The sequence below is a fragment of the Euprymna scolopes genome, chromosome 3 (assembly GCF_053919585.1).
Source record: "Euprymna scolopes isolate OS-2025 chromosome 3, ASM5391958v1, whole genome shotgun sequence".
In the NCBI taxonomy this organism is placed as follows: domain Eukaryota; kingdom Metazoa; phylum Mollusca; class Cephalopoda; order Sepiida; family Sepiolidae; genus Euprymna; species Euprymna scolopes.
The window spans coordinates 127,257,836-127,285,503 of record NC_136484.1 but is presented as its reverse complement, the minus strand read 5'-3'; the positions used below and the strand labels follow the sequence as shown (position 1 = coordinate 127,285,503).

The following is a 27,668-nucleotide window of genomic DNA, read 5'->3' as shown; positions in this document are numbered from 1 at the left end:
TACTCCCTTATCCACTCTAGCAATAAAATCCTCTTTGACTTGTCTGTCATAAGATACGCAGTAAGGATCAGGAAATTTATTAGGTTTATCACTACAAACATATATTATGCTAATCAGCCACCTTCTAAACTATTGTATATAATATATATTGACTGACCGCAATGGAGCAGCTTTTAGAATGTCCAAAGAGAAAGCAATTTAAAGACAGGCGCTCTTTTATCATTAAGATTTACCAGATGTTAATCAGATTCTCTTGAATGGACAAAACGTTAATTTATGTGACAGGATCTACAACTAACACTGGCAGCCATGTTAGTGTGTCTTTTCACTTTCGGCCATGAGTGGCTCTCTTTTAACTCCCATAAACAATTGAAGGCAATCCCAGATAAGGATAAAAGTGAGGTTATAAATGACCCTTGCTTACACAACCGAGGTATGTTTTTTTCATCTTCTTTTTTTTATTAAGTAAATACCAATTATTTTAATGTGTTTTACATATTTGAATTTGCTCTATCGTTTAGTGAAAACATATTCAGAATATCTTTAACCGTTCACAAGATACAAAGAACACTATTATTCTGAAAGTACTAAAAACCACCATGCGTTTCAGCATATGATACAGCTAATTAGGTATTCATTAAACACTTCCTGTTTCAATCACCCTTCTTATTTTTTTTTTTTGTCACTACTTATCAAGGCCAAAAGCCACTCGAAGATAAGAGTTAATGAGATGAAATTATTGCCACCTAAAGACACTATTATTCTGTAAATACCAATAAGTCCCGTATCATGATACACTGACTCTGTTCAGTCTCAAGAGATAATGGATATTCCTGTAAGTTTAGCTGCATATGTAATTCTGACCCAAGGTTTGTGCAATTCATGACCACATCTCTCCTGAATCAGCACCACTTGAATTCAGTGGCAAGGAGAAGTGCTAGATGACTTGAAACAATGCATAGATAAGCAGAGAGCACATTCAGCATCGGGAATTCCCAAATGGTCACCAATTTTAGTATTGCTTAACTTCGATGGTCTGATGGGAACTACTGTGTCAATGAGAAATATGCTGTATATCATAATACAGTTTAAACTAATTGGGTATCCATTCAACAATTTCTGTTTTGATTTCCTAAAAGCATTTATTAATGAAAATCAGGCATAGAGAACACACCAATCAACATTGTAGGTTTCTCCATATCTTCTGAGCATGTTCTAGTAATGTTGCATACCTCACTTTCCAATTGGAGGCTCAACGTTTTACAGGTCACAATCACTCAGAATATGGATGCTATTCCGTCAGAATGACAAAGACCATCTGATTATCAAGAAGGGATGATGGCTGATGTGCGCTGAATTATGAAACAAGGGTTGCACAATTTCTAACAACTCCTCTCCTGAGTCAGCATGGCAAAGAAAATTCCAGGACGACTGGAAACAATGTCAAGATAAACAGAAAACACATACAGCACCTGGTATTCCAAAATCGTCACCCATTTTGGTACTGACCAAGCTCACCGATGCTTTATTTCAGTGATCTAATGCTAACCAGTGTGTCAACATGATTATGTCGTGTATATATCAGTGATGGGACGATTCCCATATTTTTCCCGGTTCCAATACAATTACTGATTGCTTACTAAATTCCTTATTCCAATACAATTACCAATTCCGATTCCAATCTTTTATAAATTTCTAAATATTTAATTATGAAGTAGTTATCCCCCAATTATCGTAAAAACACATATTAAATGTGCAGGTATTTTCTAAAGTGTAAAAAAAATCATTTGTAAGGATGATCTATAGATTTTAGTGTTACTATTAGTTAAAAATCAATAAATATTGATTATTTTATCATTACTATCAACAGTGGAAGATTTTGCTTTTTACAAATAACCAATAAAAAAAATAATAAAAAGAATCGTTTTTGGCATCGGGAATAGGCACTAATTTTTCCAATTCCGATACCAATTCTGATACCTCTAAAATTTGTGATTTTTTTTATTCCTGATTCCGATTTTAATTAATCGTCCCAACACTAGTATACATACGAGTTTATAAACGTACCTTATCGCGCATACCGATCACAATCATAAGTTTGCCATCCGATTTTGCCTCACGTTGTCCATTCCTCTATGACTGTGGACATCTGCAGTTAATGTTTGACAGCAACACAACGAATGTAGACCTCATTGATTTCAAGCAAGAACCTTTATTGACAGTGTTGACGGGCATCTCCTCTGCCATTCCTGGGATGCAGATCATTGATTTAATTATCATCGATGTTCAGACATTCTCAGCAAGTCTTTCGCCTTCAATACATAATAATACATAGATTATACTTATATAATATCTTCTTATTTTAGTGATTTCTGTATCACTTTCCATAAAATACCTCACACGAAATTACTTTTTTTATAAGAAACCTGTTTAGCTGGATAAGCATGAAAGTTTAAATTCCACTTTTTATGTACTAATGAATTGCTCTGCTTATCAAAGTCCGAAAGGCCACTCGAAGATAATGGTTAATGAATTATTCGAGTAGACGGTGACACAACACTGCGAGAATAGATAACAATGGTTGACATGGGGCAGAATTTGATTATTTAAGAGGATGGTTAAAAATAATTTATTTACATTGGGCTTTAAAGTGACAATGTTGTAGTCATCTGGAAAGTAGCCCTGTGGTATTGTATTCCACAGGCGGATAGTTTTTGAAAAGAAACTTTGTCCATGGAACTCCTGCTTTGTTTTAGATACACAGAGGAAGAAGGGAAAATTATTTACGGTGGTTGTAGCTAGACAAATCTTTGCCGTGAATGTTTTACAGGTAGGAACGCTAGATTGAGGCTGAGTCGAGCACTTACTATGAAAATAATGACAGAGTAGAGAAAGACTAGCAACATGTCTTCTGTGGGAAAGAAATCGTTCTCTACTAGATTTCGAGGTCAGTTTTGTACTCTGTCAAAGGGTGCTATGAGCAGCACCTTCCCAGATGTGACAACATTACTCCATTTTAGGACGTATTTGACTCTTATACAAGTTAGGGCGATTAGAATCGGAATCGAGAATCAGAAAAATCCAAACTTTGGGGGTATCGGAATTGATATTGGAATCCGAAAAATTTGTACCCACTTTTCGATGCCAAAAACAAATTCTTTTTATTATCTTTGTTTTTTTATTTGATTATGTTTAAAACAAAATCTTCCACTGTTGGTCGTAATAACGAAATGATAAATATTCATTGATTTTAAAATTCCAGTAAAACTAAAATCTAAAGAGCACTTCATCACAAAAGGGTGTTTTTACGTTCAAGAAAATATCTGCACATTTAACATGTGTTTTTATGGTGATCTGTACAAAATAACAACTTTTACAGTTAAATATTTAGAGATTTATAAAGAATCGGAATCTGTAATGGTATCGGAATCGGGAAATTAGTACAGAATCGGTAATTGTATCGAAATTGGTAAAAATATTGGAAGCGCCCCATCACTAATACAAGTATAAAATTTTGAATTTTTAATAATGTCATGAACGTTGTGCACTATAGCGTCGTTCTTTTTTTTTTTTTTTTTTTGAGAAATACAAATCTCTTCTCTATATAAATAAAATGAACTCATTTTTTTCCGTCTGATTTTGACATTAATAGGATTAAAAATCAAGATATTTCATGCAAATATAATATGCACAAACGGCAGAACAATATCTGAGGTGTGTTATAGGCTTATTATTTCTCAAACTCCTCGATAATCTTAAATTTCTATACTTTTTCTGATGAGAAGTCACGGCCAAAATCGGTTAAGATCAATGGAAGTGGTAAAATATTTTCTCTCTAATAAATTCCTCCTCCCCCTGCCACCACTTAACACCGTTTGGGGATCGTTCACAAGGAACAGTTGAGAAGAGAACACCGGTTTGGCTTCGTAGTTCTTTCATGTGAAGTTATTTAAAATCACTAAACTAAGCTGCAGTGCTCTGTGGCGTAGTGGTTAGCGTGCTGGACAATTCACATTATATTTTCACGTTCGCGCCGACCTACCGTAGTCGTTTTTTTTGTTTTTTGTTTTTTCCTAAACAACTGGAATGGACTTTTCTTGGTGGCCGAACTGTTAACGTTGCAGATGTTTTTTTGTTTTTTTTCACACTTTATTTTCCTACTTTTACTCATGACTCCGGGTTTGATCCTTCCTACTTACCTACCATACTATTTTTTAAAACTCCCCCCCCGTCCCGGAAACAAACACTCGGGCAACGCCGGGTACCCCCGCTAGTATTATATAAAGGATAACCTCTACTTGCGGTTGCAAGTCTACAATTCCATTAACAACGTTAATATTTTGCAGGGAGGCTCTCCTGAAGTGTCATCGTATTCTCACTCACAGCACATATACAGCATAATCACGTTGACACACCGGTTCCCACTGAATCACTGAAGTTAAGCAACGTTGAGCCTGGTCAATACTAAATGGGTGACCATTTGGGAGTTCCAGGTGCTGTATGTGCTCTCCGCTTATCTTGGCATTGTTTCCAGTCATCCTGGTCTTCTCCTTGCCACTGGACCCAAACAGTGTCGATTCAGGAGAGGTGTGGTTAAGTATTGCACGATCCTTGCCTCACAATTACACGTGCAACTTCCCCTACAGGGGGTATCCTTTGTCCTTTGAGACTGAATGGAGGCATCGATCGATCGATCAGCTCACAGCATGAAGCCACTCATTTTAGCACTGACCGTGTTCAATATTGCTTAACTTGAGTTATCTAACAAGAGCTGATATGTGAAGGAGATTATGGCGTATTAACTTTAAATAGTTTTGTTCAAAGCATCAAAAGTTATGCTTAGTGGTTGAAGAACAAAAAAAGTATAGTAACATCATTTGCATTACATGTTAATTATTATTGTCTCGATAAAAACGCGGGAAGTAACCATTATAAATATGAATTGTTATCTTTCTTTTAGTTCAGTGTGTTCCTTTCTTACACTCACTCTAGATGTGTAAGCTATGTTTAGTTTCAGAACAGTTTCCGATGGTTCCTTGTTCTACACAAGTCCTGAGAGGTGACTGATTTGCAGTAGGCAGTTCTCGAGTTGGAATTCACAGAGCAAAAGATTCTTCCCATGTTGAGACAGAGAAAACATATGCGAAATTGCTACAGAAAGGTTTCATATTTATGGAGCAATTGTGGTTTCTGATTGGTTGGTAGCAAAACGTGAATTAATTCGATTCGTCAGTTCCTAGCAGCATCGTTTATAAATAGAAACTCCCAATTATGCGGGATCATACACCCCATTATACTCCAAAAATATTGTAAAACTCACTTTTTCTTGGACTGATTTAGTAAGGAAAATCCTGTTAATTTATGCAGAGACATCTGGAAGGCATTAAGCCAACCATAATCTCTTTGATGTAAATGGATAATCCTCTCCGTCCCCTTTGGGGACAACTAATTCACTTTGCTTACCATCAAAACACACGCACATTAACGTTACAGGGATCTACAGTTCAACATATAAATAAGCCACTCACTATATCACTTTACCATACGTTCTTGGATAATATTCCTTATTAAATAAACGTATGGAGAGTGTAGAATAAGAAGGCATTTACTATCTTAAAATAAAAGTCTATTGTAAACGGATGAAACATTGAATTTCTTCCTGATATCCACACCAGTTTATGACCCGTTCCAATTTTAAAATATACAATTTTAAACCGTATCTTGTTGCTTACTTTATTTATTTTAATTATTTTAAGTTTCATTCACCCCTAAAGGAGGCATAATGCCACAAAAACGTGAGGTGCTACTATGGCAAAGATCAGATAAATAGATAAGCAACTTAAGTGATGATTTGGGCAGCAAGACGTTTGTTCACATTACATTTGCATTCCCGCACGTTGGTATAGTTGAGGAAACAGGGATCAGAAAGAAGATTCCAAAAGTGCCCAGTATAATGAAAGAATAGAAAATCTTCTAGTGTCTAGAGACCTCTACATTTAAGGAAGGGTGAAATTTTGCGGCAAGTCTGGTGGGTAAGAGGTATTTTCGTGTAGGAGATACAAGTGCAGTAAGTTCATTGGAGCACATCCCGTGAAAGTACTTATAAAATAAATACAAAGATGCAGCTCTACAATCATGTGACAGTATAAAGATTGGTAGATATTAATGCTAATATATGGACAAGAAAAAGTGGACCTTCGGTTTACTTTTAGACAATTCTCGACACAAATTTTGCATAACTGTTTTTTCCTTCTCCACTTGCACGTGGCACTCTTTCGCAAATAGCTAAATAATAAAAAATAAGAACGTTACTTATTATCCTGTCAAAAGAATGAAAAAATCTTGCTCACCTGATTACGTGTCTTTTTAAAAACATTTACATAACCTTTTTATTTTTATTTATATATCTGTTTAAGCTTTTTTGTCAGTGTACTAGAAGGAATTCAGTTGATTACAACCCTTTCTGTGTGTTCTTTACATTACAATAGTACAACCTTGAATCCGAAGGCACAATACTACACCGTTCAATACTGTAAAACTGAAACGAAGCTGTTCTGCTTGAAAAGGGCGCCATTTTCTTCTTATTCATATTTATATCGATTCTTAACTTTAAAAAACTCAAGTAATTACGTGTTTACTTTTTTAATGTCCCATCTTGTTGTTTCGGATTATTTTATTAAAGTAAGTAAAGCTTCATTATTTTTCAAAACTGTTTTTGTTTCTTTGTTTTTCGATATTTCGTCGATATTATTTAGTAAGAGTGTTTAGCAGAAAAGCCAACAAACGACTACCGAAAAAAATAAATATACAAGAAATAAATGTTACCATAGTCAATAAAAATTCAGTTCATGTTTTTTTTTGTTTTGAAATAGTTTTTAATGCTCTTTACTTGAAATCATTTCAGCGAACCGAAATTAAAACGAAATTTGAGACGATAACTACTTAAATGAATTTTTACATAAACTACACATGCCATAATCGAATATTCCTCAAGCACAAAATAACGGAAAACATTAAAATATGTTTATAAATATTCTTTACGTTGACGGAACTCTCTTAAATTATTAACACAGAATGCTCAGGTGCCCCTCCTTCAAATTGAAAACGGGGCCCTCCATTTCAAAGTCGCTGCCATTTTGATTTTTTTTAACCGGTTCGTGAATTTAAAAAAAAAATTTTTTACAAACTACTTAAAAATACAAACCAATGAACTTTTCTACGATAAAAGTAACTTTTATTGACTATGATAACATTTATTTCTTGTATATTTATATTACTATTTATATAGCATTTTCTCTTCGTAAGTAAACATCATTTTGTTGGTCATTCTTGGCTACGAATGAAAACAAAGTTGATATAAAAAAATATATTTTCGCGAAAATTATCTTTACTTTCATCATATTTTGCTTAGGGTAAAATTTTTGAGTATCAAAACCTATCTCTTTATAATCCCCTCCTTTTCGTAACCTATCATACTTTCATCAATCCCAGTCCATATTCTGTAGGCTGTTTTTGAACCCAGTCAACGACGGGTACTTCTGCTAGTATATATATATATATATATATATATATATATATATATATATATATATATATATATATATATATATATATATATAAAAGAAAATTATCCTACATAATGATTCCATTTGACAACTTTATTCGGTATTACATAGCCCATAGATCGTTGATATGCCGCAAAACACAACAAACCAATCATAAAATCAATAAACTTCACTTCCTTGTTTCATTCATAACTTGAAGGTTCTCTTGAATTAATTGAGAAAATACCACCTCCATCTTTATAGTGTTCATAAACGTCCCATCTTTGTTTTACTAATGGATTGCAATTTATCAAGGCAAAAATTTACTCAAGAATAAAGATTAATGAGACAGAATAATTGCCAGCTGAAAAATGAGGAACATTGTGGGAGTACTGAAATTAATTACTTGTTTTGGTCAGTTTAGGATAAATAAATGCTGACATCGCGAATCAACAAATAATACGACTATGTTATAATTTGCAGGGAAGCAGTTCTGCAGTAATGTATTGCACAGACCAAAAGTATTTGCAAAGAATGTCTATCTCGGTAAATTCTTCCTGATGCTAAGTGATTGAGAAAGAAAGGAAAGGTGTTTTTTTTTTCTGTTGAGATAAAACCCTTATCCCCGAGTGGCCATTGGGCCTTGATAAGTGGTGAACTCCATGTAAAAAAGAAACAAAAAACGAGTTTTTTTCTGTGAATGTCTTACATGGAGGAACCAAAGATTTGAGTTAAGTCGAACGTCTTCCATACCATTCATAAACGTTATCATCTTCTCCATAGTATTCGTAAACTTACTAGTAACATTTTCATAACATTCATAAATTGCATCTTTATCCTTGTATCATTTATAAACATCATTGCGTTAGTAATCGTCCCTGACCACTTTAGAATATTAATGAATACAAACATCCTCTTCATAACATTCATAAACATTGCCATTCTCATTTATAAATGCCATAGTCATCTTTATAATGTTTAAAAATGTCTGTCCTTTTCATAGAATTCTAAATGGTATTGTCATATCAATAGCATTCACAAATGCCATGGTCATAATATTAATATTCATAAACATCTCTGTCTTCTTCGTAGCATTCATAAACTTCACTATCCTTTTAAAGCGTATTTAAACATTATCTTCTTCCTAGTGTTCATAGAGACCACTATCATTTTCCTAACAACAGCCAATTTCATTATCCAGCGTGTGTGTGTATGTATATATATATATATATATATATATATATATATATATATACATACATACTCCTTTAAATTCGTTTTTCAAGCGTGTGTATTGATATTCATATTAAAATCCCTTTCTCTGTTTATTTGAAAAGAAAGTACAATTGTGTTATGTATGGGGCGAGGAATTGCATTAACTGGCAGATCTAGCTTATTTGCATATTCTTTTAAACATTCATTTTAATTAATTCCCTATTAGTTTCTTCGGTTTTCTTATGGGGTGATCATCTTTAGTTAACTATTATGTGTAATTATATTAATGCCGATGTTCTAGATGATTTATACTTGCATAATATTTGCGTAAAAACACAAAATTGTTTCCATATATATTTATGTATGCGTATATATTTTTGTTTTAAAAAATTTGCCTACAAAACTTCTCCTAGAGTTTTTGGTCTACTTACATGAAACTTCATATATAAGGTATTTGAATCCATGCGAAACTTTATAGTTGGGTTTTAGCCCGGAAAAAGCGGTACAAAAGTGTGAAAATTAAAAAAAATTAAATTTGCCAGGTGAATATCGAACGCCGCCATTACGAACGCATAACGTAGTAGCTATTGGTTCATGTTTTAATTTTTAGCCTTGAAGTAAATATGTCTTCATGACCCAGTTATTAGCGGCAGAGGCAAAAATAAGTCGTAAGCTGAAGGTTTTGGTTTCCATTCTCGATGGTGGTGCACGAGTCTTTAATTTATTTTTTTTTTTTTTACTTTTTAAATCATTGCTATATATTGCGTCCTATATAATCTATAATATAAATCTCACTTGTTTGTTTAAATGTATGTATATATGTGTGTATATTTATCTGCCTAAAACTTTCGATAGGCGACGGATTTTCACGAGATCAGTATCGTTGTGAAGCCGGCCCTTCGGACGACAAATACGAAAAAATTGGCAAAAAAATATTAATCACTTCACCCACAACTGGGCGCTTTTTCGCCGATGTTTTCGAAAGCCATCCTCTCTTTTCGATTGACAAGCTTTAATTTAAACCTACATCACTTCCGATTTGGCGATGAGTGGAACAGCAAAGACGTCACGTTTTTTTTGTTCTTTTCCTCCTTCGCGATACGGGTTCGAGCCTGCCTAAAACCACTTCTTTTTCTTTTCTTTTTTTTTTTTTTTTGCTCAACACACACATCCAAACCTCCGGATAACGCCGGGCACCCAGGCTAGTATATATATATATATATATATATATATATATATATATATATATATATATATATATAGCCAGTAGAGTTTAGTTTCCTAGAAGTACATCCAATGAAACAACATGTGTCTACCAAAATAGTGCTCAATGAGTGAACAGAGCAGGTATATTAATTTTATTTATACAAACATTAATGGCTACATATGTGCATACATGTTTCTGTAATCACCCACGTTGGGTGATTACAGAAACATGTATGCACATATGTAGCCATTAATGTTTGTATAAATAAAATTAATATACATATATATCTATATATATATATATATATTATATATATATATATATATATATAAATATATATATATATATATATATATATATATATATTTATATTTATATATATATATATCTAATATAAAGGGTCCAAAAAGTCACTGAAAGGTTGAAAATTTTTGTTTTTTACCATTAATGATTTTCTTTCCTTCCTATTTCAGATATTTTACAGATAATATTTCGGAAATTAATTATGCCTAAGTATAGCATTGAACAACGTGCGCACATTCTGCAATTGTTTTGACAAAATAAGTGGTCAATTGTTTTGACTCAAAGTGTTCATGTATGAGATAGCCCAAGTCACGACACAATTCGAAACATTGTGCGCCGATTTTAAGACCAACGAGGTTGTACTTGATCTTCCGCGAGCTAGCAGACTTTGAAACGTCATCACAAATGAAAATAGGGAAAGAGTGCGAAAAAACGTGGAACAGTATCCTGAAACATCGATTCGTCGACGTTCCACACAACTTGGGATATATTCTACACCGTTTAAAACTGTTTCCTTATAAAGTGCAGCCTGAAGATTTTCAAATAAGGGTTCAATATGCAGTTCAAATGCAAGAACTTGACCGAACTTACCCTAATCTTCTGCAAAAGTTGAGTGTGTCAGATGAAGCTCATTTCCACTTGAATGGATTCGTTAACAAACAAAATTACAGATTTTGGGGCTCTGAAAACCCAAGGGCAATTCATCAAAAGCAGTTGCATCCCATAAAGTGCACTGTATGGTGTGCAGTAACGGAGAAGATTATTGGACCTTATGTTTTTGAAGATGAAGACGAAAATGCTGCTATTGTTACTGGAGAGAGATACCGGACTATGATTACAGACTTCCTGCGCCCACAAATTCAAAATAGGCTCGGATTATGGTTCCAGCAAGATGAGATTACGGCGAGAGACACCATGGATCTTCAAAAGCAATGCATTGGCGACAACATTATTTCTCGCTATGGCAATATCAAATGACCAGCACATTCCCCAGACTTGACTAGCCCCGACTTTTTCTTGTGGGGATATATTAAAGAAAAAGTCTGTTAACAAACCACAAGACCATCAAGAACTGAAGGAAAACATTAAGAACGAAATAAATTGCAATCTAGAGATTCTGCAAGTTGTCATGAATAATGTTTTGGAAAGAGCACAAATATGTGAAGCTGGAAATGATCAACATTTAAAAGATATTTTTTTTTCATAAATAAAGATTGCTTGAATTTTGCATTTTATTTTTAATTTATTAATGTTTTAGTAAGATTGTGTTAAAATTACAGAAAGATATCATCAAAATAAAGAATCTATTTAGGTTCAAAACCCTTCAGTGAATTTTTGGACACCCTGTTATATATATATATATATATATATATATATTATAAATTCATATTCCTGTCTGTTTGTTTGTTCACAAGTAGATTAATATATACAAAAATCCATTATTTTATCATATTATTCATTCCTATATATACTATGATTATTGCAAAATATAAGATCAAACAGGTGATATCATTTTCATATTACATTAAGGAAAATCGACTTTATTAAATAGCGGTGTATTAGTTATTGTTTATAGTGAGAGACTTATTTTAAGTGTTCTATTTAAGTTTATTATTTAAATTTGATTTATATTGATAACATATTTACGTTAATATATTTTTACCGACATCGACTTTTTTATGAATCGGTTTGAGTTATTTCCCTTGGACACGAACGCTGTTCTTTTTGTTTTTGTTTTTTTGTTGTTGTTTTTTTATTTCGGCGGATATTAAAACTAAAAAATTTTCAAGCATTATTTTTGGAATTAGTTTACATAAAATAATTTACGTGATTTCGCAATTATCGTCATGGTCCAGTGAATTTTTATTTTAAAATAAACTACGATTCTTTATTTATAAAAAAAAAAAAAAACTTTTATTTACTTTTTTTTTGACAGTTTTTCTTTCTTCACATTTTCTTGACATCGTAACTAATTTTTTTTTTTTTCTTTTAATAACGCAATAAGTCATAACTCATCATTTTCATATCATAAACTTTCGGTTAACACAAATTCTACTTTGGTATTTTTGAAACTGAATTATTTACAGTTTGTTTTCGCTGCAACAGACCATAAAGCAAATCTTTCTAGACAGAGGTAGCATAGAAGAAATTCCCTTAAACTAGAATATAGTCATAAAAAGGTGCTCAATATCCGGAGAATAGCTTCTCTTCGTATCCTTTCTGCCACAATATCAGGTGGAGAGTTTATCACGTACTTCTTTTTTCAGGGGGGGGGGTACATTTTCGTGTTTTCATTCGTTCTTTTATTTTTGTTGGGTAACGATAGAGTTGACATATAATAATGAAAAACTGCTCAATATTCTTAGTATAGCAGGTGTTGCGAAACCGAACTTCATGTCGACCCTGACAACGCTGGGTATCCATGCTAGTATATATATATATATATATATATATATATATATATATATATATATATATATATATATATATATATTATATTTTAATATATTTATTCTCGTATTTTATGTCTTTAAAATATTTTAATACATATTCCTTCATTTCCATTCTAAATGTTCTTTAGCAAGTTTTCAACTATATTTTATATTTTGTATAATACTAGCTTTTCTCCTCTTCTGATGAGGAGTATTTAACTCCGAAATGTCATGGACCAAAGAGATTTTTCTATCGTATTCCTTCCTTATTGAACTTATTTAACCTAATGTAACTTTATTTCCTCATTTTTGTATTTAACATATTTTAATTGCACCTCTTAATCGCGTTGAGCTTCCTCCGTCGTGATAAGAATGTATATAATTATTTTCATACCTAGAGACACTAGTGTTTCATGATTTCGCAATTATCAGTGTAAGAAGTAACGATTGCTATTGGTCGAGAGTTTCGGACCCAGTTACAAAGCCATCTTTGACTCCATTTGCTAGGATGTAACCTCTAGGCTACCATCAACCACCACGAGATACTAGAGGCGTGCCAAAAGTAATGCCTCCTATTTTTTATTCCGCCCGAATGAATCAAGTTATGCTGAGAGAACTTATGCATTCATGATCTGAAAGTTTCATTTCTCTGTTGCAGATATTGACGGCATATCTGTATATCTGTTGTAAATATTGACTCTAAGATAACAACCCCTTCAACTGGTTATTCATCTTGATGTGGTAACCAACCATTAGTACAAAATAAGAAGGGGGATTAAAAGAGGAAGTGTTTAATCGATACCTAATTAGCTGTATCATATGCTGAAACGTATGGTGGTTTTTAGTACTTTAAGAATAATAGTGTTTCTTTGTATCTTGTGAATGGTTTAAGGTATTCCGAATATGTTTTCACTAAACGATAGAGCAAATTCAAATATGTAAAACACATTAAAATAATTGGTATTTACTTAATAAAAAAAAAGACACGAAAAAAAAACATACCTCGGTTGTGTAAGCAAGGGTCATTTATAACCTCACTTTTATCCTTATCTGGGATTGCCTTCAATTGTTTATGGGAGTTAAAAGAGAGCCACTCATGACCGAAAATGAAAAGACACACTAACATGGCTGCCAGTGTTAATTGTAGATCCTGTCACATAAATTAACGTTTTGTCCATTCAAGAGAATCTGATTAACATCTGGTAAATCTTAATGATAAAAGGGCGCCTGTCTTTAAATTGCTTTCTCTTTGGACATTCTAAAAGCTGCTCCATTGCGGTCAGTCAATATATATCATATACAATAGTTTAGGAGGTGACTGATTAGCATGAAGGTTTTAATATATGTTTGTAGTGATAAACCTGATTAATTTCCTGGTCGTTAATGGGTATCTTGTGACAGACAAAGTCAAAGAGGAGTTTATTTCTAGAGTGGATAAGGGAATAATAATAATAATAATAATAATAATAATAATAATAATAATAATAATAATAATAATAATAATAATAATATCAGATCGCCATTGAGCTGCAATCTCTGGTTCGTTCTTGCAAGACATTCATAGCAAGAACTCGTCGGCGAGTAAATTTATAAAGATAAAGCTTACATTTCTGTACATTAGCATAAACACTTTAATAAATGTTGTGATAAAAAGCGATGGGTTAGTTTCAAAGCGAATTTCTACAAGCCGTCCAACACATGTCAGCATTTTCTGCTGATACATTTCGTGTTATTCACATAGTAATATCTGAAGTAAAACTTAAACAATGTCCAGAAAAAACGTGTAGTATCTGTGCCAATATTTGATCATATTACTTGTATGGGTGGTTTATAATTCTGATATTTAGATTTAAAGATGAAGTGTCGACTGAAATGCATCCGATTCCTTAAACTAAACTGCAAAAATCAATCTAATAGATAAGCGGACGTTGATCACTTCCGGTCTTTACAGCACCTTTACTCACAGGAGAGACATTGCTAGCTATTTTTTCTCTGCCAACATCTCTAGAGAAGGCGATCGACTAAGCTCTGTTCTCTGATTCCTTCTTGTAAAATATTCACAGCAAGGACTCGTCAGTGAGTAAATTTATAATGACAAAGCTTCTATTTCTATTTCTTAGCATTATTGTTCTAATAAATGTTTGTAGTGATAAAGAGACCTTATAAATTGTTTGCTCTTTGCTGGGTTGAGTAGCTTATGACTAACGAATACGGCGGGAGTTGCAACTACAGCATTCCCCTTCCTCGTGGCGGGTTATCCTGCCAAATTTGGTAGCTCTATGTGAAACGCTGTGAGCGTACATAGTTCCCCCTTTATAAGTGACCTCTCCTTCAACTGGAGTCCCACTTAATCATACCCATTTCAGATCTTTAATACCTCTTCTATCATTGTATGTAGTCAGTTTAGTATAATAGTAAACCATATTGGAGCCTATTCGTGTACAGACAGAGAGAGAGAGAGAGAGAGAGAGAGAGAGAGAGAGAGAGAGAGAGAGACACACACACACCTTGAGCTTTATTATATAGATAAATAAATATAGTTTAAATATTTTGGATTCGGTTTTAGATTTTATATTGACTTCCGGTTTTAGTTCAAAGATTTTTGACATTCTTAGAGAAAAGAATCAATTAGAGTTAAATCTCTGTCTCTCTCTCTCTCTCTCTCTCTCTCTCTCACACACACACACACTCACTCTCTCACTCTCTATCTATCTATCTATCCATCTCTTTCTATCTCTCTCTTTATCTCTTTCTCTCTCTCTCTCTCTCTCTCTCTCTATATATATATATATATATATATATATATAGAGAGAGAGAGAGAGAAAGAGATAAAGAGAGAGAGAAATATATATACTAGCATTTCAGCCCGGCGTTGCCCGGGTGTTTGGAGGTGTATGTTAAGCAAACAAAAACGTGGTAGTAGGAAGGCAGGCTCGAACCCGTACCGCAAAGGAGGAAAAGAACGGGAAAAAACGTGACGTCTTTGCTGTTACGACCACCGCCAAACTGGTAGTGACGTAGGTTTAAATTAAGGAGAGGATGACTTTCGAAAATATCGGCGAAAAAAGCGACCCCCTGTAGAAAAGTGCCTAGTTGAAGGTGAAGATATTAATGTTCTTAGCCAATTTTTCGGTATTTGTCGTCTGAAAGGTTGAACTTCAAAACGATACTGATCTTGTGAAAATCCGTCGCCTTTGTCGAAAGTTTTAGGCAGATATGCAAGCATACATACATACATACATAGATTTATATATTGGTAACTAAAAATTTTCGACCTAAACCGATTAAAAAGTATGCCCTATCTCTGAATACCCTTTATGTAAAATTTCAAATGTTTAGACCAGAAATTGTCTGAGTAATTTGGTAGAGGCCGCAGACGTCAAATTTTTTAAACTTTGACCCCTATTATGACCCCTTAACATTTATTGTTTTGGGCTTCAATCAAGTTATTAAGTTAGATCCATGTCAAAGGAACCTATATCTAAAATTTCAATTGTTTATATCCAAAATTGTCGGAGGAGTTTTGTAGAGTTCCCAAAAGTCAAATCGTTAAACTTTGATTCCTTAACAGCCAAATTTCTATGCGAAAATTGATTAGAAAGATTTTCCCAAATCTCAGTGCCATGTATATCAAATTTCGAGATCTGTAGACTGAAAATTGACAGAGTTATTGTGTAGGGAAATATACACAGACAGACAGACATACACACACACACACACACTTTCCCTTATATATATATATATATATATATATATATATATATATATATATATATAAAGGGAGAGAGAGAGAGAGAGAGAGAGAGATCATTTTCTTTTGCCGTGTTCATTTGCAGTGCTCATAGCAAGTAAAAGACAGGTGAAAATCGTATTAGCAAAATTGAGGCATGTTTTTATCTGAATTTGGTAGTTTAAATCAGCGAAAGACTCAATATCTTTAAAGTTTTATTTTTTTTCTTTAGTTTCTCTAAAATCCCAACTTTCATCATTTTAACTTTCTATTATTATTGCAAGGGGACTATTTTTATTCATTGAGCTTCTCCTGTCTCATTCAATGGATGCTTTTAACGAAAAATTAAGTCTAATCTTTAACACATCTATTCATTCTACTTACAAATATAGCATAGAACAGAATTTGTTCTGGTCTATGAATAACCAAACATACACATGTTGAACAAGAGGTTTTCTTTGTGCTCATAACAAAGATTCTAGCAGACATCAATCAGTGCCAATATCGATCTGCAAGCTTTGACGCGAGTACATCACCTAATCATTTTGGCATCTAATGGACCAACAAGAACAAATCTGTTGTCTGTTTCATTCTTTTGCAAAGGTTTTAAAACAGTTCTAATTCTCCATTACTACATGCCTTGATGTCGGTCTGGCATGCATCAGTTTGAAATAGAATTTTTACCATAATTAAAATTTAAATAGCATTTTCTTTCATATGACATGCTTCAGTTTTAAAAAGCATTCTTTTTGTCTGTTATACTTTGGTTTGAAATAGCATTTCCTTTGGTCTGTCATGCCTCAAATAGAATTTTCTTTGGCATGTCTTGCTTCAGATTGAAATAGAATTTTTTTGTTTAGTCCATCGTGCATAATTTAGAATAGCATTTTCTTTGATTGTTCATTCTCAAATTTGAAATAGCATTTTCTGTGGTTTATCATACTAAAATTTAAATAGAATTTTCATTGGTCTGCCATGCGTCAGTCTGGAATAGAATTTTCTTTAGTCTGTCAATCTTAGTTTTGAAACAGTATCTTAAATGTGCCTATGTACCGCTATTGAAGTGAGTCTGTCCAGTGAAGCTTAAGTAAAAAATAACCTTTTCGCAATGTTTCGGCCAATATAAGCTTTGGCTTTCTTCTGGAGTATGTAGGAATGCATGTTTTAATAAACACGACTAAGCGAGGCGAACACACGAAAATAATTTGAAAAAAGAAGAACAAGCAATTATCTGCCCTTTGGCCTCATGACTGACAGTTAAGCAAGGCGTCATGGGCTTCTGCTATGAAACTTGACTTCCTTTCTCTTTTTCACCAAGACTTTTTCGCCATCGAATCTCATGGCATATCTACACTTTCAACAATGAACTAACACAAACTGCACAAACATGCAAATTCTTTTCTTCTCCATTAAATAAATTCTGGGATTTATTGTTGAACATGTATCTTTTTTAACTTGAGAACTTTTTAGTCAAACTCAGCTCGGAAACCTATACAATATTTCAAACTGAATCCTTTATTTAATCTATGGGAGTATATTGTTCTCGTTCTGTCAAGTAGAAGTCTTAATTATTTTCATGTAATCACTTTTTCATTTCTTGTCAAAGTATGAGTTACTTCCCCTGACAACAAGACAACTGATTTTATTTTCTTAATAAAAAGCAAGTTTATTTTTCATTGATTTCTTTCACAAATGAAGAAACATTGTCTATTAACTTGTGATCTCTCACCTCCTGACTAGTCTGTCTACCTATCAGCTAGATTCTCTAATCTGGAACCCAAAGTTTATCTATTAATTAAGATTTGTTTAATCAATTAATGTTTGTTCTATCACCTATGTTAGCAGCCTAATTTTTAACCACATCTTTCTAAACAATAACATTCTCTTGTTGATTAATTGTTTTCAGTTTACGGATATCACGAACAAAGGAATGTTTCTGCGTTGCCATTTCTCTTCAAAATATATTTTTATTCTCTTATTTATTTTTATTTTGGCCATAAATTATTATTATTTTCCAAATGTCCGAACTGACATTATCTGAGATTCAAATTCATATCCCATGCCTAATAATGTTACATATGGTTGATAGGACAATCTAGGAAGTTCTTTGATTCACACCAGATAGTAAAAGTAAATTCGTATAAATCAAGATGATTCTATTGTTGGCATTGGTTTCCTAAATTATGTCTAGAAAGAATCAGGTACTTACATGAGGGAACACGTGAAAGTTGGTCACATCCCTAAGTAAAATTAGTGCTTTAGAACAAAGAGTGGGTGTCGTTAGTTAATCAATCAACCACTGGCAAACCCCCCTTGCTGTCAAGAGAAAACAACCTAGTCTTCCGTTATTTTATGCTTCCGTTAACACGTTTTATGCTCAGTAGATAGTGACGATTCTTTGTTTCTTTTATTTTTTTCCTGTTATTAAGCCAGCATCATATAAAGTTTCCAAACCTGTGAAACTAGCTCTTCACTTTCCTAATGTTTTGTTTGTCTCGTTGCAATGCAACTATTTTTATTATCGAAAGCTGAAACACAATGCCTTTTCTGAATTTTATCCAAATGATTGAACACAACTTGCTATGTTTATCAAAATTTGGGTGGAAATTACTGATTTACACCTTTTCTAAGAGTATTAGTGTTTATAAGTACATGATAGATTCACTGGGATTCGAACTCCCCATAGCCAATTCCATGGTTCATAATAGGATCTGGCCTTATTTTAACTAGTTCTAATCTCTTAAACTAATGAACGAATCTTTATGAATTTTGGAATATATATTCTAAGCAACACAATGAGTAACATGGACACATAATTCTTTTGTAAACTTTACTTTTTGGAGAGAAGTCACTCACTCAAACTTTTAAAATAAGTTTAATACAAAAAAAAATGTAATAGAGAAAAAAATTGCTGTGCGCCAAAACATTTTTAAAAGAATCTATGCGCATACATCGGTGTCAATAATATGGATGTGATTTGTAAAATCCTAAACTAGGGGACTTATTATGGAATATGTATTCTAGACAACTGGACAAAAGTAAGTTTAACCTCGAGTTCATCAAGTTGATCCTCACTGAACTTTCACTTCTTGTTATTTTCAATTAAGCAATTTATATACTAGCGAGTCTACTCACCCAATATTTAACATTACGAAACTCTGACAATCCCATCTATTTACTTCTGTCATGTGTGTAAATTAGATAGTACACTAGTGATGGGACAATTCCAATATTTTTTCTCGATTCTGATACAATTATCGATTCTGGTTCTGATTCTTTATAAATCTGTAAATATTTAATTATAAAGTTATTCTTTTTGTTTTTGTTTTTTTGTTTTTTTGATTATCATAAAAGCACATGTTAAATGTGCAGATATTTTCTCCAATGCAAAAATACACTGGTTGAGAGAATGATCTATAGACTTTAGTTTTACTAGTAGTTAAAAATCAATAAATATTTATTATTTTCTCATTACTATCAGTAGTGGAAGATTTTGTTTGAAAAATAATCAAATTGAATTGAAACAATCGTTTTCGGAAAATAGGCACCAATTTTTTCTGATTCCAAAAGTTCTGATTTTTTTAGATTCTCGATTCCCATCAACCATTCTAACACTATATCATACGTAATCAAAACAAGAATTTTTTTTTTATTTCCTTGCGGAACATAATTTTAAAATTACCTTTATATCTAGCTACATCATATGAGTTTAAGGCAAATGCTTTTAAATTTAAAAAATAAATGACATACAGGGTGTTTCAGTCGTAAATGGCTGAAAATAAATAAGACAACAAGGAGGCAGTTATCAAGAGCTTGTATTTACAGAAATTACAGAAGTTAGCAGAGATTGCTTCTGGATTCGTCTTTCTGTTACAACTATTTTCATTATTTATAGTTCAGGTAAGAGTTCATACAGAATGTATTCACTAATATTGTAGTCTTAAAAGACCGAAAAGAAATAACAAGGAGGTACTTAACAAGAATATGTATTTATTAGTGTTGAGACGATTGATTGGAATCGGAACCGGGAACAGAAAAAATCAAAATTTTGAGGGGTATTGGAATTGGTATCGAAATTTTCCGATGTCAAAACGATTCTTTTAATTTTCTTTTTTATTTGATTTTGTTTAAAGCAAAATCTTCCACCATCAATATTTATTGATTTTAAACTACCAGTAGTACTAAATTCTATAGATCACCCCCTCCACAAGTGCATTTTCACATTTAGGAAAATATCTGCACATTTAGCGTGTGTTTTTATGGTAATCAGAAAAAATAACAACTCTATTGTTAAAAATTTAGAGATTTATAAAGAATTGGAATCGATAATTTAGTTCAAAACCGGTAATTGTATTGAAATCGGGAAAAATATCAGAATCGTCCCATGATTATTACTTATAAAAAGTACTGAAATAATGTGTTGCCAGAGACTGTTTTTGCATTACCCAGAGCGATTCTCTCTCTGTTATCACCATTATCACTATTCAGAATGTCAGGAAGAGTTCATGTAGTGACACAATATATGTATAAGAGCCAGGTGTACCCTAAAATGGAGTACTGTTCCTACATCTGAGCAGGAGTTGCTTATCGCGCCCTATCTAGCCTTGATAGAGTTCAAAATCTACTTCAAAACCAAGTAGGTGATACCCTTTTCTCTTCCCTACAACCTCTTCCCCACAGAAGAGACGTTGTGAGCCTGTCTCTGCTTTATTATTTTCATGACAAGTGCTCGACTGAACTCCAATCTATGGTTTCTCCTTGCTAAACTTTCACACAAACACGCGACTAACTACAATCACTATATACGATTTCCCCTCTCCCACTTTCTATTCATGCCCAAAACTAAACACAGATTCCATGAACAAAGCTTATTTCCCAGAACTGTCCGCCTGTGGAACACTGTTCCGCTGACCTGCTTCCCGGTTGAACACAACATAGTAGCCTTCAAATCCAATGTAAACAAAGTCTTGTTGTACCCAATTTACATCATTAACGATTACTATTACCATACAATCTTACATTCATTAACTCTTATCCTTGACTGGTCTTCAGGCCTTGATAATGACTCTAAAGTAAAATAAAACGAAAGAAAAACATCACTATCACACAATAAACATTTATTTATTTATTTCAAAGCATTTTTATGTTAATCTCGCATCCGTATATAAATGCACTTTTAAAATTGCTGTTTTTTTTCATTAATGATTTTCTCTCATCACGAGATAATATTTTCTGCTTGACAAAACTCGGATCTACATAAGCATATGTGTCCTTAAATGACTGAACAATTTCTTTGAATTTTTATTCAGAATTGTTTGTGGAAAAAAAAAATAACCTTTTTTTTTTAATTTAAAAAAAAAAATAATAGTTTAATTTAAAATTTAAACTTAGGAAAATTATTCCATCTGGCATAAGTCGTCTGTAAAATTGATTTTATCTTTATTTATTTATTCATTTTTACTTTCATTTATTTATTGGTTTTAACCCTTATTTATACATTCGTTTTTATTAGTTTCCTGAAAACAATGTTCAAAGGTGTTATTAAGTTCAAATTTTGTAGAAAGATTTCAACATTTGGAAATGATTCAATTTTTAGATACGTCATTGCATGTGTTGCGTCCATCGGTCGATCATGTGTGTGTGTGTGTGTGTGTGTGTGTGTGTGTGTGTGTGTGTGTGTGTGTGTGTGTGTGTGTTTTACCTCATATTCACCCCAAACAAGGCACATTGCCACTGAAATGTAAGGGGCTACTGTGAATTAGATACCATGCCTACAAGAACATTCTAAGTAAGTAGTTGGGCAACAAGATGTCTCATCACAATTTCTTAAATTCTTTGTTACATTTCTGCATATTAGTACAGTCGGGGAAACAGGAAACAGGAAGGGAATTCAAAAGTCTAGCAGTTCAAAGAAAAAAAAAACTATCAGAGTAGAGGCTCTCTCGCATCAGGTGACCTCGTGGCGTGGGATTTTGTTACTTGTCAGGTTAATCGAGGATATTTATGTTGAGGGAGCACCAGTGCTACGAGTTCGTAAAGGGATACTCCATTGCAGCGATTGGATAGGCATTGAAGCTTGATTGACAATTCAAGACCTATTGTTTTTGGAGATTCTTTTTTTGGACTCTGTGTTTGAAATAATATAAATAGCTAAGCATACATTTTAAATAAATCTAATTGCAGATAGGCCCAACCATCTGCATATTAGGCTCGGTTCTTTGTTTGCTCTGTTGCACCTACGTACGTTGAAATATTTTCTTTAAATCTGACATGTTTGAATTTGAAATTGTAATTTTCCTTTTTTGTCCCACCTGTTCCCTTTATATCTGACATGTATAAGTTTGAAATAGTATTTCCGGTGATTTGTTATGTTTACATTTGAAATCAGATTTAGATTGGTCTGCTATGCTGAAATTCCAAATAGCATTGTGGTTGTTTTTTTCTCACATAAATTTGAAATCACATTTTCGTTGGTCTGCCATGCTTAGTTGTTAAATTTAATCGAATAACTAGCAGGCCGCCCGGCGTTGCCCGGTCGTAAAATATGCATAAATATTATATTTTAATTCATACAGAATCTGAGACATGTGCATGCGAGTATTATGTTTTTTCTAAATAGTTCACTTCCTATAAGTAAAAAAAAAAAATACTCGAGCTGAGATCGAAACCAAAACCTATAGACAGTCAGTCAAGTACGATGACCATTAGGCCAGCTTGACATAAGCATTAAAAAGTGTTTTCAAATCTACTTATTCTTAACATAATTAATCTGTCAGGAGAGGATTAACGCATGTGCATTCGTGAAACAGCAAACAGATAAAAATCCGACGACCACCATGTAACAAGTTGTTGATTTTTATCTTTAGCGGCCTTTTTTCCCGGATGAAAACCGATTAAAAGGTTTTCCACGAGTCTGAATACACTATATACGAAATTTCAAGCCCGTAGATCAAAAATTCGTTGAGTATATAGGTTGAGAAGTGTCCTCACACATACATACACATTCTCATTTTTACAGATATATAAATAGATAGTTTAAGAAAATTGATACTTGTTTTAACAGTTTCAGACATTTTCTTTTTTGATTGAACCTTTCTGTTTTTGTATTCCTCCTTTGTTATATATATATACTTTTTTTACAAATTCGTTGTGTTTTGACTTGCCATTGATCTTTTATTTATTCATACATAAAGAAAAACAAAATTCTTTCTCGTATACAAACACTGTAGATGTACAAGAGGGAGGGTATGTGTAACATTATAACCGAGTTCAAATCCAATTGGATATATTGCTTTCATTTACAGTATTATCGCACAGATACCAAAACGTGCTGCTTCACATCTTTATTTCTTGGAGAGGCAGGGAGTTGTTATCGGCAACAAAATAACAAATAGGTCATTAGATGTTGCCTGGAGTCACCCTCATCTTCGTTCTTCTATATCTGATCGTAAACGCTAGTCGTCTAAATTTATTAAATAATAATCGCTGCGTAAATCAAAGTTCCTTTATATTCACGCGCATGCGTGAATATACTATTATTAAGACTGCGCAACACACGTTTTTTTACGGTTCACAGATTTATTGACGTTGCATCTCCTTGGCTAAGATCTCGTAAAACCGTACTTGTTAAAAGGCAGACATTAAAGGATTTTTAATTCGCACACACCAAGCTAGCATTTTTGGGGAAAGGGAATATAAACACAAGCTGCAACCCATGTCTTTCTCAGAAGAACGATCGCTACTTAAAAAGAAAGGGGCCGGCTGTTATTCTTTCAACTCTCGTTATGGCATCACTTACGAGATCTCGTCTCATCCCTCATTATACAAAATACTTTCCTGTTATTCATAACTAACTAAATTATATACTAGATGATCTACCTGTCCAATATCTAACATCAGGTCGCTCTTGTAAATCTCCCTCCTTTCTTATATTTTTTCTATAAATCTTTATATACATGGTTAAATCAGTGAAATTGATTTTAGCTTCTATTGATTTGTTTTGTGTTTAGCAAAAATCTTTCTAAAATTTTTGTACCTTTGCCAATCATCAACATTGCCTGCAAGAATGGCGCTGCGACTATAACAGTGTGCAGACATCTTTGGGGCGACTTATTGGCAATTATGAATAATTGAAGATTTTACAAAACACGCACACATATTATTGACACCCATGTGTGCGCACGAATCATTTTAAAAATGGGTTGGTGTAGAGAAGTTCTTTTCTCTATTAAATATATTGTATCTAAGGTATTTTTAAAGCTTTGTACGTGTGTGTTTCTCTCTATTCTCTCTCTCGCCCCTCTTTCTCTCTCTCTCTCTCTTTTTCTCTCTCTCTCTCTTTCTCTCTTTCTTTCTCTTGTCGAGATCACTCTCGATGAATGGTCTTGCCAACAATGCTAAACTTTTCTGCGAGCAACTTGATTGAGTCCAAGCCCCACAATATGGACGTGTATCGCACCAGGGCCGATAAGAGTTTAGGAGCCCATAAATATCAAAGCACCAAATTAAAATGAACAATTACGCATATTTGTTTTTATTGTTACTTTGAAACTGAAGGGAAATTCCGAATGTGTCATATCCATGGGCACTACACATTATTAGATATTAGGTATATTATTTAGATTCATTATGTAAATATTCAGCCTACAATACATCCGCCATTCCGCCAGAAGGTAAAGAAATTGTGAAACGATTTCTGAAATTTGTAGATAGTAGTGACAAAGCAGGATCCAAAATTGCTCAAATGATTACTGAAACATAAACATTGGAAAGCCATGTTATTTCGTTTTCTAAAAATAGAGCACAATGACAATGCGGCAATTCTTCTTACGTGCCTCGATTGACCGATCACATGGTTTAGTTCTTCATATTATTTGGATTCTCCGGACTACTATTCTCATCTTGAGTGTGATTTTGACAACGCTTCGGTTTATGTAACCTCCGACCTACTTCAGGTGTATTTTGTGAAACTCGGGAATGTTTCTGTCGAACTCGGGAATTTGGACGCAATTCATTTATTTATTTCACGCTCCTGTTTCGTCAGCCATGACTGGATAGAGGTCCAAATAATTCGAAATCCACACTGAGGATTGAACTTCCAACTTTCATGAGAATATCACTTTTACAATTGATTTTTCCAAGTACTCTAACCACTGCGCAAGTGTGTTCCGTTCTTGTTCGTTGAAAACGCACTTTGTTTATAAATCTGTTTATCCAAACTTTCAAATTTATAAACAAAACTGTAAATATTTAAGGGGGAAAAATCTTGCATAACAAACAAAATGGCAGTTACTGACAACATTTTACAGATGTTGCTTCCTCTTTTCATCTACTATAATTTTATTTATTTTTCTTTGCTTCTGAAGCAGTTTATTTGGTCAAAGTATTAATATTTTGATTTGTTTTTCTGGCGCTTCTACACTATCAAAACGAAATTTCGGAAATCGTAATACTGAATTTCACATGAAAACAATAGTATCTGCGCATTTCTCATATTATAAAGATGATTATATCCAAAAATTACATAAATCGATAAGGTAGAAAATTATTTATTAAAGAAAATAGAATTTGAAGAAAACGATTGTATTTGCTTTCAAAAGGAAGGTAATTTTGCGTTTCGATGTGTTTTATAAAAAAGATGGCCGCAATTTTTCACCTGCTAACACGATTAAGTTGTTTTTGTTGTTTTTTAATAATTCAGTAATACTCATGTAATTTCGACTGCAAAATTTGGAAGCTAACATTGTAATTTATTAGAATTGATAAAAAATCAGTAGAAAGCATTGTTTTTTTATCTGAAAACTCAATTCATTGACCACAAAATTTCGTTCTGATAGTGTAGAAACGCCGTTTTTCCTCTATCCCCATGTTTTGTTTGAAATAACCGTGTTTTTGTTTGGCTGTTGCTTGATTGATAAACAACAACGGCATATTTCAATAACAAAAGGAGTATTTTGATAAAAAGTAATATTTTAATTTTAAAAGCGTATTTTAATAATAGAAAAGCATATTTTAATAAAAAGGAATATTTTAATTAAAAAACATCTTTCAATAAAAGTGCATATTCACTTAAAAAGGAATATTTTAATTAAAAAAACGTATTTCAATAAAAGGGCATGTTTTAATGAAAAACATATTTTAATAAGATAAACATATTTTAATAAAATGTATATTTGAATTAAAAAGAAAAGCATATTTTAATAGAAAAGTGTATTTTGAGTTTCAAGTGAAAATTAATATTCAATTTATTCATTAACCAATTTATATGGTTATCATAATTTTATTTTCGATAATTCATATAGAGTTGGGACTTCTTTAGCATATATATATATATATATATATATATATATATATATATATATATATATATATATATATATATATATATTACGAAGCATTTCTTGTGGATGGTTTATATAAATTGGTGTTTATGCCTTATTAAAGTTGAAAAGTTTAATATTTATTTTCTTACATGTATGAATGACTGATAAAAGTGTGAGTATGTGTGTGTGTGCGTGTGTGTGTGTGTGTGTGTGTGTGTGTGTGTGTGTGTGTGTGTGTTGAGAGAGAGAGAGAAAGAGAGAGAAAAGACAGTCAGAGAGACAGAAAAAGAGACAGAGAAAGATTTATCATTCTTATATTCTCATGTTGACTGACTGAATACATTTATTTTACTTTTATTTATTTTTTTTTCAGAATGTCCAATAGGAACGTATGGACCTCCTGATTGCCTTCAAGATTGTCCACTTGGCTGTGACCAAGGCAAATGCAATGAAACTACAGGGGATTGTACAGAAGGATGTTTGCCTGGCTATATGGAAAGCAGATGTGAAAAAAGTAATTTTTTTTTCTTTTTCATTTGTGGTTCCCTTTACCATATATTGCCTTTGTGTTAATGGTTTGGAGTCTTGGATTAAACGTGTTGGTGGAGGTATTGTACTTAATGCATCAGTAAAAACAATTAACTAGAACCAATTTGAGCATGAAATGGAAAAGCTACAACTCCTTTTAAGGAATTTCCATTTGCTGTCTCGGATTGAAGATATCCATGTTTAACGACTAATGAAATAAAATGAAGACATAATTGGGTTTTGAATGTGAAATATCTTTTCTTTTTTTTTCTTTTTTTGTTTACCTTATTAGAATGAATTATTCTGAAGTTTTTACCGCATTTATTTATTTATATATTTTTTGACAATGTAGTTTTGGCGAGACAAATTTGGAGGGAATAAAATAAT

The 27,668-nt window shown here is 32.7% G+C and overlaps 1 protein-coding gene across 4 annotated transcripts in view; it reads left to right on the top strand.

Annotated features, from left to right (window-relative positions):
- LOC145258892 (uncharacterized) overlaps positions 1-27,668 on the top strand; it is a 381,700-nt gene that overhangs the window by 146,078 nt on the left and 207,954 nt on the right. For all 4 annotated transcript variants that reach the window (XR_013864110.1, XR_013864111.1, XM_080116649.1 and 1 more), the window contains exon 2: positions 27,127-27,267. Coding sequence is in view for 2 of the 4 variants with exons in the window: in XM_080116649.1 (XP_079972775.1) it covers positions 27,127-27,267 (141 nt within the window). In the remaining 2 variants the exon portion in view is untranslated. The remainder of the gene's footprint in view (positions 1-27,126; positions 27,268-27,668) is intronic.